At 38.5% G+C, this 15,054-nt stretch overlaps 1 protein-coding gene across 1 annotated transcript in view; it reads left to right on the top strand.

The window, feature by feature from the left end:
• The window catches only part of NT5DC1 (5'-nucleotidase domain containing 1), a 154,432-nt gene that overhangs the window by 96,720 nt on the left and 42,658 nt on the right, over positions 1–15,054 (top strand). Inside the window, exons 7-8 of the mRNA XM_074580911.1 lie at positions 5,064–5,238; positions 10,861–10,958. Coding sequence (XP_074437012.1) covers positions 5,064–5,238; positions 10,861–10,958 — 273 coding nt within the window. The remainder of the gene's footprint in view (positions 1–5,063; positions 5,239–10,860; positions 10,959–15,054) is intronic.

Genomic DNA, 15,054 nt, shown 5'->3' with positions numbered 1-15,054 from the left:
AGAGAGAAAAGTCGCATTCCCAAATACTACTTTCATTGTAAGAGATGGTTAGTTGTTAAAGCCACTAAATACAAGCTACAAATTGGCAGCTGAAAGTTTATTTTTGTTGGCTGAATTCTAGGGATTTTTTTAGCCTCATACCTCTCTGCTTAGCTAAATTGTATAAATAGCGGATAAATTCTTTTTAATTCAATCAAGTAGGTGCCCCTTAGAAGCAGTGACCATTCTGAAAAATACACTGTGTTCCTGTGTTTTAATTCTGGACTGAAACCTTGCCAGAAACATGTGTCTTGAAAATTTGCCTTTTTTATAATCCAAATAACAGTTAAGGGATGAAAACTGCAGTGTCCTGGCAGTGCGGATTTACAGACATTGATTCCAAAGGAGTCCAGAGCCAGTGGGGTGTAAACTGACCCTGCCAAGGAGAAGTGGTGTAGTAATGAGCACAAGAGAAATCCACAATTATTTTTTCCCCAAATAGAGGTATTATATCAGAATGTCAAACTGCACACTTCAATAAAGTAATTTTGCGACTGTACTAGAGGAGGGCGGTTGGGTTAAAGACTGGATTTTTGTCTGTGCTGGAGGAATTCTGCCAGTCACAGCAAACATTACCTGGGCTCTTTCTGAGTTTGGTCGCAGCGTTCTGCATTTCCAGCTATACATAATGCCCATCATACTTGCTATCACAGCTGTATTACAAGCAATTAAAATGTAAGGCAAGACAATGCAAAGAACATTTTGATCAAATTGCAATGTTGGATGAGACAGGAAAAAGCTAACCCCAAACTGGACACTAAGGGAACCTCTGATAATATACATAGAGGAAATTATATTGCTTTGAAAATTCAAAGGACGTAGACCTGATAAGAGGCTCTGGCAGGACTTTAACATGTGTCAGTTCTAGACAACTCATTTTAGTTACTTATATTTCTATCTTCTGCTTAAAAAGGAAATATTTTTTTTTCTGAAAGGATACTTAATGGCTATTAGTATTTTTGAAAGTGTATTTGGAAGATGATTATGAATCCCTACTAAGGCTAATTGCTGATTTGCTATCCCAGGCTGTATTTCAGAGATCTCAAATAAACTCCAAGTTGTTTAATAACAAAAATGGAAATTGAAAAACTGCGTTTATTCCATGGCAACATACATGAAATACATTAGAAAGTTGTGCATAAAATACTTGGACATTTGCTTTCCTGCTCCACATCATTGGGTTAAGTTTTCTCATACAATCACAGGAGGCAGATATGTTGCCCTCAGCACAAGAAGGACATGGACCTGTTGGAGTGGGTCCAGAGGAGGGCCACAAAGACGATCAAAGGGCTGGAGCACCTCTCCTATGAAGACAGGCTGAGAGAGTTGGGATTGTTCAGCCTGGAGAAGAGAAGGCTCCGGGGAGACCTTATAGCGGCCTTCCAGTACCTGAAGGGGGCCTACAGGAAGGATGGGGAGGGGCTGTTTGCAAGGGCATGTAGCGACAGGGCGAGGGGCAATGGTTTTAAACTAGAGCAGGGTAGGTTTAGATTAGACGTTAGGAAGAAGTTCTTTACAATGAGGGTGATGAGGCACTGGCACAGGTTGGCCAGAGAGGTGGTGGAGGCCCCATCCCTGGAGACATTCAAGGCCAGGCTTGATGAGGCTCTGAGCAACCTGATCTAGTTAAAGATGTCCCTGCTTACTGCAGGGGGGTTGGACTAGGTGACCTTTAAAGGTCCCTTCCAACCCAACACATTCTATGATTCTATGTTGATTGTCATGGTCTTCTTGTTTCGAATATTTTATGAAATGCTTTCTTATATTCTGAGAAAGTGTTTGCACTGCCAAAGAGCCAGGGGTTACTAGTGTAGGCTTTGGCATGCATGCAGATAACTGAAAACAATAGAGACATTCAAAGTGAAAGGCATTTGTTTTCCTTTTGTTGCTTTGCTTTCACTGATTTGTGGGTACACATTAATACAGATCAATGTCCATATAGCCATATATTAAGTGATATTCACAAAACAGAGAGGTAAAAATGTAGATATTTTATTTTAGGCAGCATACAGATAGCAAACTGTCAGTTGTAGATCTGGTGGTGACCACAAGTTCCCCATTTTGATACACTGAATTTGTGGACCAACAAAGTTCCTCTAAAGCGTGCTTATAGTTTGCATTTTTAAGAGTATTTTAAGACTTGGATGGTCCATAAGTGTTATCAGGAAGGTACTGCAGGCTACAGAGATTTCTTATTTCTCAAAAATGGGGTTTGTCTGAAGAATTACTTTTTTGTTTTTCAAGGACAGAGCTGTATGACAGTTGCATAAAATCATTCATTACCATTAACTCACTTTCTCCTTTCCTCTGTTGGCTCTGGTAAAATTAGTTCTTTTCTGATTTCTCACTGACTTTGAGCTCAACAGAGTTTTCTTATTATTTTTATGATTTTCCTGCTTCAGAAAAACAAAGTGCAGCACATGGCATACTGGTAATAATATACCCTTGGAAAAAATGCTTCATTTTCCACTGTCAAATCATTCCATTTGATTGTGAAGGTTTGACATGATGCTATTTCTCCATAATGTGTTAAAACTTCCGGAACTCTCTTTGCCAACAAGCTGCCTGTGGCTCTGCTGTCCTCCTCAAAACTTGCTCTTGGCCTGGGATAAGGAGCAAAGTTTTCAGCTTTTGTTTTATTTGGCTTTCAATAAAATCTTGCAAGCTTTGGTGGTTAAACTCCTTTACAGGTATGAGTATATATTCGACCAAACTGTCTTCCACAAATGCAGTAGTATGTTAGGAATTAAGTTAAACTCTACTTTCCTGGGCCATGTTGGCCTAATTACAGTAGAGTATGCTTTAATGAGGGTTCTTCTAAGGTATCTCTGCCTGATACGGCAAACAGCCCAGAGGCAAACTTCAAATCCCAATGTCAAGAACTGATTCATTGCTTGTCTGCAATTAACAGCTGGGCTTAAGGTCTGGATAGAAAACTAGAATAAGAGTCTCTTTCAGCTCATTTGTTGAATCCAGAGTTGTTGACCTTTTCCGTTGCAGTTGTAACTCAAAGGCCAAATATCATAGATTTATCATGTAGCAGATAATGCACAGAGTATGGACAAAGACAGCATTGATTAAATTTACTCAAAGTCTGTAAATTAGTTGCACATCAAAGAACGGTTTTACCTTAGGGTAAAAAGAGTGATAGATCACTGTATATGTAAATGAACTTTGCCATCTCTTTTTTAATTGTTTGAACCTGTGAGAGCGAATGCCAAGACTGCTTTTTTTGTGTCCCCCTTCATTCTTACGTAATGTTGAGCATTTTCAAAAACAACAGAAGAAAAATTGTTGTAGCATATTATATGAAATATAATTATTAATGATAATACTAAAAAAAAAAATGCAGCTTCTGCTCCCAAAAACTATATTGCTCATTGCAAACAATATTCATGCCTCAGGAAAGAGGGGGGGAAACACTACAGGAAACCTTCTTTTGTAAATCTGCTTCGTTTAATCAAAAAAATCATTGGTCTTGGCTAGCTCTCAAAGCTAGCTCTCAAGGCAAACGTCATGGCATCCCATAACGCTGGCTGCAGGAACAGGCTCGTATTCCCCTGGTACAGGCTGTTACACAGCCTGACCTAAATACTATGAAGAACTGTAATAGTGGCCTGGTTATGAGTTGGGAGATTTTGTTTGAGACACTTTCCTTAGATATCGTAGTCCACTGTAGCTTTTGAGAAGAAATCTGTCAATTCACACTACAGAATAAGACATTTTTGCCTCCTGTCTAGTTGCAGTGATAACAGCCAATTCAAAACATCATTGGGGAGAAGTTTTTTCCTGACATCTGCAGATGTTTGAATGTGTAATTTATGAAAGAGTGTTAAGTTTAGCACCTTTCAGTCTTTCTTTGATACTGCTGTTTCAAACATACACGTTCTCTTTCATTAAATAGCTAAAGTTCAAGTGGTTTAAATCTTATTTTTTCAAACTAGAGAATAGCATTACTCACATACCAGAAGGCTAAGTAATGTCTGGGATTTATTAAATCATTCAGCAAAGTTGACCACAGACAGTTGCATATAGAACAAATGCTGGAAGAAAAATAATCTTCTATGATGATGTTCATTATACTATAACACACACAGACTGAAAGCCAAATATTTAGTATCATTTCTGTCTCTACAATTATTGTATTTCTTTTTAGACCTTTAACTAGCTTGAAGGTTTTGGTTATAGAAGGTTTGGGCACAGAGGAAATATGTAGTCTTAGATCATAAGAATGATTAGAAAAGGTACGTTTAATGTTAATTTGACGTCTTGGTAAAGCAGCTACGGGTTATAGCAAGGTAAATATTTATCGGTGACTTTAATGAATAGGTAACTTTTACTGCCAACTTAGTGTTATTGCACACTGCTTAAAGTCTTACATTCCAAATGTATCTGCAAAATTCTGTTGCTGTTATATTCGTCAAAAAGAGCATTATTGAAGCTGGAATTGGAACTGGGGGTTTTTTGCATCTGTTCCTAGTATTCCACATACCTGTGAGTCTTTGCTAGTTTGTTTTATCAGTCTTTCATAGATAAAGTGCTAGTTGTGAAAAATGCAAAAATATTAATATGGATGTTATTGATCAGGCAACATTAACCTAAAGTGTCAGAAGTAACTGAACAGACGTTCTTGGAAATTTCAGATCCTTACCATTTTCTAAACATCAAACTCATTTTAAAATCACAAACTGAGTATCCAAAAATTGAGCACAGGCATCAAGAAGCAATTGTTTGCTGTGTAAGACTATAATCTGTAGTTCATGTATTGTTTACTCCTACGAGCAAAAGATCAAACAAAATAACTATGAAAATTCTGTAGTAAAAGAAGAAAGTCATACAAACTTATTTCTGCGACGGTGTATCCTCTCGATTATTTTTTTGGTTTATAGAGTTACAACCCAGAGAAAATTTTAAACTTTGCTTCGCCTTTTTAAGTTGTTTGCACATAAAAGGATATTTGTTGTGTGGATTAAGTGGTTTGTGAGCAGGATGGGATAATACATAATTATGTTTTAATTTTTTAGAAGACTGTGGGATGTATTTCCCAGAAGTGAAAAAACATCCAGACAAATATTTACAAAGATGTCCCGAGTCTGTAAAAAAGTGGCTGAAACAACTGAAGAGTGCTGGGAAGATTCTGCTATTAATTACTAGTTCTCACAGTGACTATTGCAGGCTCCTGTGTGAACATATTATTGGGTAAGTGCGATGTCCATTTCAAATTATATCTGCCAGATGGCAACCGGAGATAAACCAGGGAAGTTAATTTGAGTTTCTTTATGTGTTATGGAATATTTGGATCTGATGTTTCTGGTCTTACTCTGTCTAGTAGAGTGTACCAGGGAACTTGAGACAAAGTGGTCCGTCTATAAGCCTGTGAGCTGTTATCTGACCCACAGCACACTTATATCCTGCATCTTTTCTGGACATCAGATGGGATTGAAGATGACAGGGAATATCTTTCAGACCAACACCCAACTGGGGGCATTATCTGAATCCCAATTTTACCATAAATTTTTGCTAGACTGTCTTATTCAAGACACTTCCTTTCTGTCCTTCTCCAGTGGTGAATGCAAGTAGTAGTAATATTTCATTTCCTTGCAGTAAATCTGCATGGAAGAGCTTACGAATACTTCTTCCCAATGGTGGCTTCCAAAAGGTAGTTGTGCAGGAGAAATGTGCATTTACAGATCACAGCAGAAAAGATAAAACAGGTAGTTGATTGCAATTGCTGATGCCAACAGCTGTTTTCTATCTGTAATGTTAAGAACATGACTGGTCAGATCAAATCTAGTGAAACGCATCAGAACCATCACCTACACCTCTAGAAATGAATTAATCAGTGATGCAAATAGCTAGGTGCGTGACACGGTGAGACTATTCAATAAATGAATCAAAGAAACAAAGTAGAGCAATGCGAGCCAACCTTGGCTATTGGGGTACGCAGGGGCACAGCAGAGTGAATAAAGTAATGCTGTAAGAAAACCACAGGTAAGGTGAAAAACCTTCCAAAACCAATCTTGCCAGTATTACTTCTCTTCTGTACTCTCTGGACGAAATGCTAAATGGAGCATCAGCTGTGCCAGCGCTCGCTGCCTTGCATCAACATTATACTTACTCATTTGAGGGGAAAATCTGCCTCTTCACAAAAAATAATTCTCCTTATGAGTAAGATGCCTGTGAATTAACTCTTTTGCGTAGATCTGTCTAGTTGTTTTATGAATGAAAATTTGGTAAAAACCTAAATTCTTGCCCACATATAATAACTTTGGCTTTCTTTTACGTGGTGAATAATGTTGCAGCTGTTTAAGGCAGCTGTAGAGATCCTGCTGGAAGACGGTAAGCAAGGTAGCAGAGAGGGTCAGTTACCTTTCAAAAGACAGAAAAAAAGAAGTTCTGCTAGAAGGATACTGGATCACTCTCTCTGTCCACATAAGTGTAGGATGTTCTGCAGTGTATATTGCAATCATATTTTCCAGTGACTCACGCAATGTGGTTTCCAAGACATCTCCTGGAGAACTGAATGCTCTGCTGTCCATTAGACCTTACTGAAGTATTTTTTGCTTGAAGATAATTCTAAACTTTTTATTGCTTTTGTTTGTTCTGTGCCTCTTCTATCAGATAATAAGATTCTACACACCTGTGCTGCTTTTTGCAATACTGGAATATAGTCTAGGTTCACAACTGTTATCTCTGCACTTAACTTTAATTTGACCGGGCTAGCTGCATTTTATCATTGGCATCAACCATTATGAATTACATCTATGTAGCCCTTTATTAATTTCTTTCCCTGCTTTCAGTTAATAAGTATCATACTGAGAAGTTCAGAACTATGTAGTACTACATCAAAAAAACCCTAAGAATAAAGGCGAAAAGCAGAGATGTGTGTGAAGTTTTAGCCTCTTACTCCTAATATCCTTACCTTGTAACTGTTACCATTTTCACACTTTTTAAATAAAGTTCCTTTGTGGCTAAGAAATTATTGCCCACATAAAATCAGCGCTGGGAATTTTGCGCTTAAGTGTATCACTTACCGTTTCAAGAACAAGCTATCCCAGTTGTGTTCATCTTCCCAGGTTGTCCTTTACTGCAAGACATTTTGGGAAGGAGAGAGGGATTCTAAGAGAAAATCTCATTTTGAAATAAAATGAGAACCGTTTCCTGGCCAGAGCCCACGCATATTGCTGGGATCAGTGTATAAGCCATGTAAACCTACAGAAGCAAGTGCGAGTTCACTCACACAAGTAGGAGCATCATGGTGTGACTTTTCAGGCTTATCTACCACGAGAATGTGTGTCAAGTTAACTGAATGTTTAAGCGTTGGCAGGAGCCCACCTAAAGATGAGTCAGTGATCACATAGTCACTGAAGCCAAGTGCCATTTCACCTTTTGTATTGGGTTTGCGTGGCAAGGTTTTGGTAGCGGCGGGGGGGGGGGGGGGGGGGGGGGGGGCGCTACTGGGGTGGCTTCTGTGAGCAGCTGCTAGAAGCTTCCCCTGTGTCCGATAGAGCCACTGCCAGCTGGCTCCAAGACAGACCTGCCATTTGCCAAGGCCAAGCCAATGGTAGCGCCTCTGGGTTACAATATTTAAGGAGGAAAAACCTGCTGGACAACAGTAGTGGCTGCAGAGAGGAGTGAGACTATATGAGAGCAACCACTCTGCAGACACCAAGGTCAGTGAAAAGGAGGGTGAGGAGGTGCTCCAGGCGCCGGAGCAGAGATTTCCCTGCAGCCCATGGAGGTTAACAGTGCAGCAGATATCCACCTGCAGCCCATGGAGGGCCCCATGCTGGAGCAGGTGGATGCCCAAAGGAGGTTGTGACCCTGTGGGAAGCCCGCGCTGGAGCAGGCTCCTGGCAGGCCCTGTGGACCCACGCAGAGAGGAGCCCATGCTGGAACAGGTTTGCTGGCGGGACTTGTGACCCCTTGGGGGACCCACACTGGAGCAGTCTGTTCCTGAATACTGCACCCCGTGGAAGGGACCCACACTAGAGCAGTTTGTCAAGAACTGCAGCCCATGGGAGGGATTCATGTTAGAGAAGTTTGTGGAGAACTGTCTCCTGTGGGAGGAACCTCATGCTGGGGCAGGGGACGAGTGTGAGGAGGAAAGAGCAGTAGAGACAACATGTGATGAACTGACCACAACCCCCATTTCCTGTTCCCCTGCCCGACTCGGGGGGAGGAGGTAGAGAATTCAGGAGTAAAGTTAAGCCCAAGAAGAAGGGAGGGATGGTTTCAAGATTTAGTTTTTATTTTCTCATTATCCTCCTCTGATTTGGTTGGTAATAAATTAATTTTCCCCAAGTTGAGTCTGTTTTGCCCGTGACAATAATTGCTGAGTGATCTCCCTTGCCCTTATCTCGACCCACAAGCCTTTCGTTATATTTTCTCTTCCGTGTCCAGCTGAGGAGGAGGAGTGATAGAGCATCTTGGTGGGCACCTGGTGTCCAGCCAGGGTCAACCCACCACACCTTTTCATGAATGTTAGACATCTAAAAGCTAGGAATTTTTGGAAGCTGGTCATTTTGATGCCCTCTGTGGTTAGCAGAGGGAAAACACTGGGCATAATTCTTGACAATTCATCCTGTACCATAGAATTATGTTTGAAATAAGTGCGATGAATTGCTTTCTAAGAATGTGGATGTTTCTCCATTGTCTCCGTCTGTGGTGTAGACCACTAACTGTGAATTCAGCATGCAATTTTTAGATGTCTAAAGTTATGTGAGATACATCCTACCCTTTGTCTTAGCCATTTACTGTAACCACAGGGTACAATAGCAAGCACAAGCAGTAGCTGGAACAGATTTTATCATGTATAATGTTACATAGTAACGGAACACAAGGTCCAGGCTCTCATAAAATTAGTAACTTTTTACACGAGATTTAGAGCGATTCAAAAAGATAACATCTCTCTCTGCACAAAACATAGGGTTTTTTTCAACAAACATTAAAAAGTTAACCGAATCGTGAAAACTCTGTTCATTCTGTTTCGAATTTTTTTACACAAAGCACTTGCCACTGTTCCCACAAGTCTTCATTGTGCTCCTGAAGTGTTGGCTTTATTTTGAAAGTTCAAACTTAACTTACCCATGGAAGTATTATTTGCACCATATGCTGATTTGAAAAGTTTGCCACTATCAATACTTTTCACTTAAGGACAGAAGAGCCGTGCCTGTTTGCTCAACTTCTGGAATCTTCTACACTGACGCTAATTTTTAAAACACACCATTGTCATATTCGGTACTGGTCCTTTTAAAAAGGTAGAAGTTTACATGTGGTCACAAGTGGAGAAAAATAGACAAAGCTAAAATTTCATTAGAGAAAGGAAATCTAAAGCCATTCTATTTTAAGGCTGGAATATAAATTAGAGCATAAAATAAAAGCTTGAAGATAAGCTTATAGGGAGAGCATTCAGATTTTTAGTTAAGATGGGAAATTGTCTCATGTCTCATGGGAAATTGTGGGTTACTTGAAAATGACACAGTTAGATAGTTTTCTTCTGGTAAACTTCTCCTGTTGATGACTTTTTAGTGCCTGTACCCATCCTGGACTTGCCATCTGGGACTTCTTTGTTCCATGCAAGAGTATTCATCATTTTTCAGATGTTACAGGCAATACAGTCACCTAAGCAATGAAACATTTCTACTAAAATAAAATATGTGTCACAGATGGGGAACCTATACATTTTCTGGTAATAAAAACTAACCACTCTTTAAGCGGCATTTGTCTAATTCTGTATTTTAGTAACTTTAAAACTTATAGGTAGGCATTATTGTTATTATATCTTGCTATAGTTCCCAGCTTGATGATATAATAATTGAGGTCTAATAGATTGCACAAAGTGAAGAAGACCCTTGCAGGAGTAGGAAGAACTGGCACCTCCAGAAGTAGTCTATCTCGTGGTAGGACAGGTGGCATGAATGTTCCCCAAGGTTGCCAGTTTTTCCTATTGGCTTTGTAACGTTACTAACTTGCATACAAGTCTCTAAAAAATACATAAATATAAGTCCCACTTACATACCATGCTCAAATGTTCAATCCCATTTAAATTGATGGGATTTCCACAGTGCAGATATTGAGCTGTATTTTCATGGACCTAATGATCTTTGAAAAATCTGAATTTAATGGTGTGATTCATCTGGCAGGTTAAGACTCGTACTTGGTAGGTGTTTATTTGTGAGCCACATGTTCAACCTCCCTGTCAGCAACAGGGATTTACTCAGAGCAGCCACTGGAGTCTGAAGAAAGAGCTCAGCTAACAAAATGTCATTTCAACTTCAGGGTGTGTGAAATCACCCTTAGACTTCATTGACTGTGTTAATCAGATCTCTGTTGACTACAGTGGCAGCTTAGACACCTGTTAGGCCTGTGCATATGTACAGTACCAACAATAAAAACACCTGTGTTTAAGTGTCTTCAGTCTTCAGTTACTTCCTATCTCGTCACTTGACTTCATATATTCTGCTTTATAAAGAAAATCCCTCATTTACACCTTTCTATACTTGTCCGTATGTTGCCACCTGAGATTGAAATATGTCATCTGTTACATTCTCCTGAGATTTTAAAATTCCCTGGGCCAGAGATCTTTTTACAAATAATGAGTGATCCTGAAGGTACAGTCCTGCGGGTTCTCAGCCATCTCTCTTTTTGACAACCTCAGGAAAAGAAGGGCAGTAGTGACACCAAACAAGCATCAGAAAAAAATGACAGAAGGTGGTGCCTTAAAGAACTGTTTTGCTATTTTCTTAAGTCTCAAAGAGTATTTGGTGGCATTTTAGCTAATTCATTAGTTTAACTACTTCAATTTCCTTTACTTTCTAGGAATGATTTTGAAGAATATTTTGACGTTGTGATCACAAATGCTTTGAAACCTGGTTTCTTCTCCCATACTCCAAACCAAAGACCTTTCCGAACCCTTGGTAAGTTGCAGTCATGACTCCCTTCTCATCTGCTTACCTCTATCCAAAAAGAAAAGAGAAATAAAAGTATGAGGACTGGACAACTGGGCAACATATTTTGAAAATCTAGCACTGGGGGGGAAAATGGACTCTACACAAGACTCTTCCAGAGATATTAGTAAAAAATTATCTCAAGACTGAGAAGCACCGAGAAATTAAGAATTACAGTGTTGAAGACAGTGAAAAGGCAGAGCTGTGACAGTAGTTAATAATGGCATTGAGGGGTCAGATATTGCATCATTAATGAAAAAGTAAGAATCCTTTTCTTTATTGTGCTGACAAGGTCATACACAGAAAATGAAATTTAGTTCTGGGAAAAAACATAGCAGAAATAATTCAAGAATTTAAAGGAAATTCAAAGAACAGTACAAATAGAATTGTGAGGCTGAAGGAAATGATTTATGATGGAAATCTGAGAGTATTAAATATGTGTACTTTGGCTACATAATGACAGAGTAGGCGAAAAGGAAGTGCCCCTGTACTCACTTAATTTAATTAAAACAATCTGAAATGTTTGGCAATGTTGTCCATTAGGTAATTAAGGTTGTAACAAAAAAGATTTACAAGAACAGTGTTTATTGAACTACAAATAACAATAGTAACATAGCCAAAGACAGTTACTTTTTCCATATTTTGGTAAATACTCTTATGATTAAATGCTGCCTGAAAAGTAATCTTATATCCGAAATAGCATAAATCACCATATATTGAACTGTATTTTAGCATTTTACGACAGGAAAGTCAGCTGTTCCAGCCCAAAAGAAATTTTGCCTGTGGAACTTTTAGAGCAAAACTAAAATGAGCAGCGGAAATATATATTGAAACTGCATTTTAATGTTTCACCAATTTATGTAGGAAAAATAAGTGAGAAATATCTTAAATGTGATTTTTAAAGGATTAATTCAAATAGGAAACTGCCAAATTGACAATCTGAGAAAAAATAAACTCAGAAGGGAAATTGAAACTGTTTATGTGAAGGGGGGTGTGCGGTGGCAAAAACATAAAGAATGAAAAAGGCTCAGTTCTGCAAGCATTTTATTTAGTTTTATATAATGCAAATTGAAAATAAAAAGGGAATTCACTTTGGATATTTTTTAAACAATCAGATTAGCCTGACTTCCTAAGGAAATCCTGCTGTGTCCCTCTGTCAGTAATCCAGCCAACAACTTTTGAACCTGTTGGCCCGTGTCAGTAAGTTTATATCCAAGATACTTCAACAAGGGGTTTTTTGTGCAAAACAGGGCAGAAAAGAGAGAAGAGACTTGAACTTACTGTCTCCATTGAGAGATACTGTGTAGCATTATTTTAATCACATTATTAGACTGTAAGTACCAATTTTCATTAAGCTGTTTCTTTCTCATGCAATTCAAACATGAACAGCATTCCCTGGAGTCCTCTTACTGACTTACTGGTTTTCATTCTTTTTATATTTTGGCATTGCAAAGACACTCCAGTGAGGGTTCATCACTCATTATATGAATACCTTATTAATAGAGAATAAAATGTAGTTTGTGTTCTGGTGACCTCACTATCTAGATAAGGGACACAAACGTAACTAAAGCAATCATCAAATAGGAGTGGTTTTCCAGGTTCTAGCTATTTTTTTTAAGGCTCTCTTTCATATCAGAAACACTGCAAATTCAAAATTTCAGGTTCTAGTTTCTGTCTCCCTTTTGCCACTATAGATTTTGGGCAGAAGAAGAGTTTAGCTGCTGTGCTTCAGACCCTCTCTGAGAGCACTGGACATAATATGTCAGAGAGACAAAGTTTCCTTGGTTTTGCTTTGAAATAGGAAAAAAAACCTAGAGATGGACATCATAGTAAATATTTTCTTAAAGCACAAAGAGTAATCTTTTGTTAGTGTCATTTAGGGAAAAAGCTCCAGGAAGCGAAACAAAGCTTGTTCCGTGAAGAAATTTCTTGCAGAAAATGAACTGAAGTAACTGCTTATCAGTCCTATCCATTTCTCCAGGGCTGAGTTTCAGCCATGTTCTTCAATCCATCTGTGGGTCTGAATTACAATAAATTCCTAATAATACCATTTTCCCTTCTGTTCCAAGGGAATTGTGTTATAAATTGACTTAAGGCATAAAATGCATGATGTGTTCTTAATTTCAAACACCCAAGTGTTGCATTGTGTACTGGAGCTAAATCTTATTTATATATAACAGGGGTTTTGCTGCAGATTTACTAAGCGAAAGGTTTTGAAGTTTGCTAAAGAGAAGGACAAATTCTTTTCAGTGAATAATTTCAGAAAGGCAACTGTGTTCAGTAAACACATGAAAGAGGATGAGAAACAGGACAAGATGACAAAGAAAGCATTGTCTAGAAATGTGATATTGGATAACTGCTTTGCAGGAATGTTTTTCCAGTAGACAAGTAATTTTAAAACTAATCCATTTAGAAACCATGAAAAATCATTTTAATTGCGTAATTAAAAATGCATCACTGCTTCATTTGAGTCTCAAGACACGCGTCATGTAAAGCAACCAAAATGCTGTTAGAAATTTTAAAAGATTTGTGTGACTGCTTTTTACTGAACAGGGGCACAATAATTAATTATTTAATTTGCATAATTTTCTTTTGAGGTACCATTCTGTTAAATGAAGGAACAGTTTATACGTATCTTTCCAGGTTTTAGAACAGCTACATTTATTTTTTCCTGGCAAAACAGTTTTTATAGTTAGGGGTAGATTATGTAGCAAAGCCCATAGTTTATGAGAAAAGTGCTATACAAAAAAAACTTAACTCCTATAACACAAATACCCCATAATTTCCTTGTTATTCACAAGGTTACATTTTTTTTTACACAGGTAAATTCTTTAAATGGTTCTTGAAAGTACTAATAGTATCTTGAGTTATTGGATCTAAGGATCAGGTTGAAAATGTTTGTGTAACTCCTATGCTGAAAATGTAGGATTTTCTTTGCTTTCAACGGCTACATCCGGCTCAAAATAATGTACTATTCCGTGAAGGACTTGAAGGAATATGAATAATAAATACAGTCGTGACTCACCTGATAATCTGCAGTATACCAAGATTCCTGTAGCATTTCACAACAGAGCTTTCCCTTTATCACATCACTCATTCATGTCTGTCAAATTACTAGCCTGACTGACAGTTCTGGTCATTGTTGAGTATATTTTTAGAGTGCAAAATTAAAATAGATATGCTGAAGGTAACCCTAAATTTCCTGAAAGCCTCCTATAAATCTGTAGGCACAGGGAATTCTCCCATGGTCCTAAATAAGACTTTTATGTCTTTTATTTCTAGCTCGGCAACCGTTACTGTCTTTTTGAACGCTTTTTTTGATAAATTGAAAACGTGTTGCTGATTGTTCAGTGGCTGAATGTACAATGCATATTTAAGAGTGGATGTATATCTCAATACATATGTGTACATACATGTACAGGCCAAAACCAATCCTGTATATGGAGTGACGGTGGACGCCATATTTCTGTGAGATCGTGAGCCCTTATCTAACGCCCAGAGAAACAAACCTGCTCTCCTTCTCCTGCAGGGAGTCGCAGCTTTTCAAAGCCCACTTTCAATTGCACTTCCGGGATGTCTGCCTTATTCTTGCACTTGAATTTCTCTCCAGCTTATGGTGCCTCTGCTACATGATGTAGCCCCCAATTTAGGAAACTCTTTCAGTCCTCCAATTTTTTACGATTCTCTGGTAACTGCCATTTTAACAACACACTGCAGAAGCTTTTTTCCTCCTTCAGTCATTCCTCACTAGCCTTCTAAAAATACAGGGAAATGCTATAAACTGAAAGGACCAATTAGAAAAGAAAATAAGGGGCCAGGATATAAAATGACATACTTCTAGGCTGAAGACTGTATTTGATTATTAGGGGCTACAAGACTTCAGAAGGAGGAGGTGATCCCATGTCTGTTATTTAAGTTTTCTTCTTCCATCTTCTGCGACATCTGGGCTTGGTGATTGCCAGAGATGGGATACAGAACCGGCTGTAGAATCAGGGCTGATCCTATATAACTATTTTTATGCATTTGTATTCTAAGGCCTCTTAGGCCTGAGGAGTGGTATCAGGAA

This window comes from Larus michahellis, chromosome 3 (genome assembly GCF_964199755.1).
Source record: "Larus michahellis chromosome 3, bLarMic1.1, whole genome shotgun sequence".
NCBI lineage: Eukaryota > Metazoa > Chordata > Aves > Charadriiformes > Laridae > Larus > Larus michahellis.
This window is presented reverse-complemented; position numbering and strand designations above follow the sequence as displayed.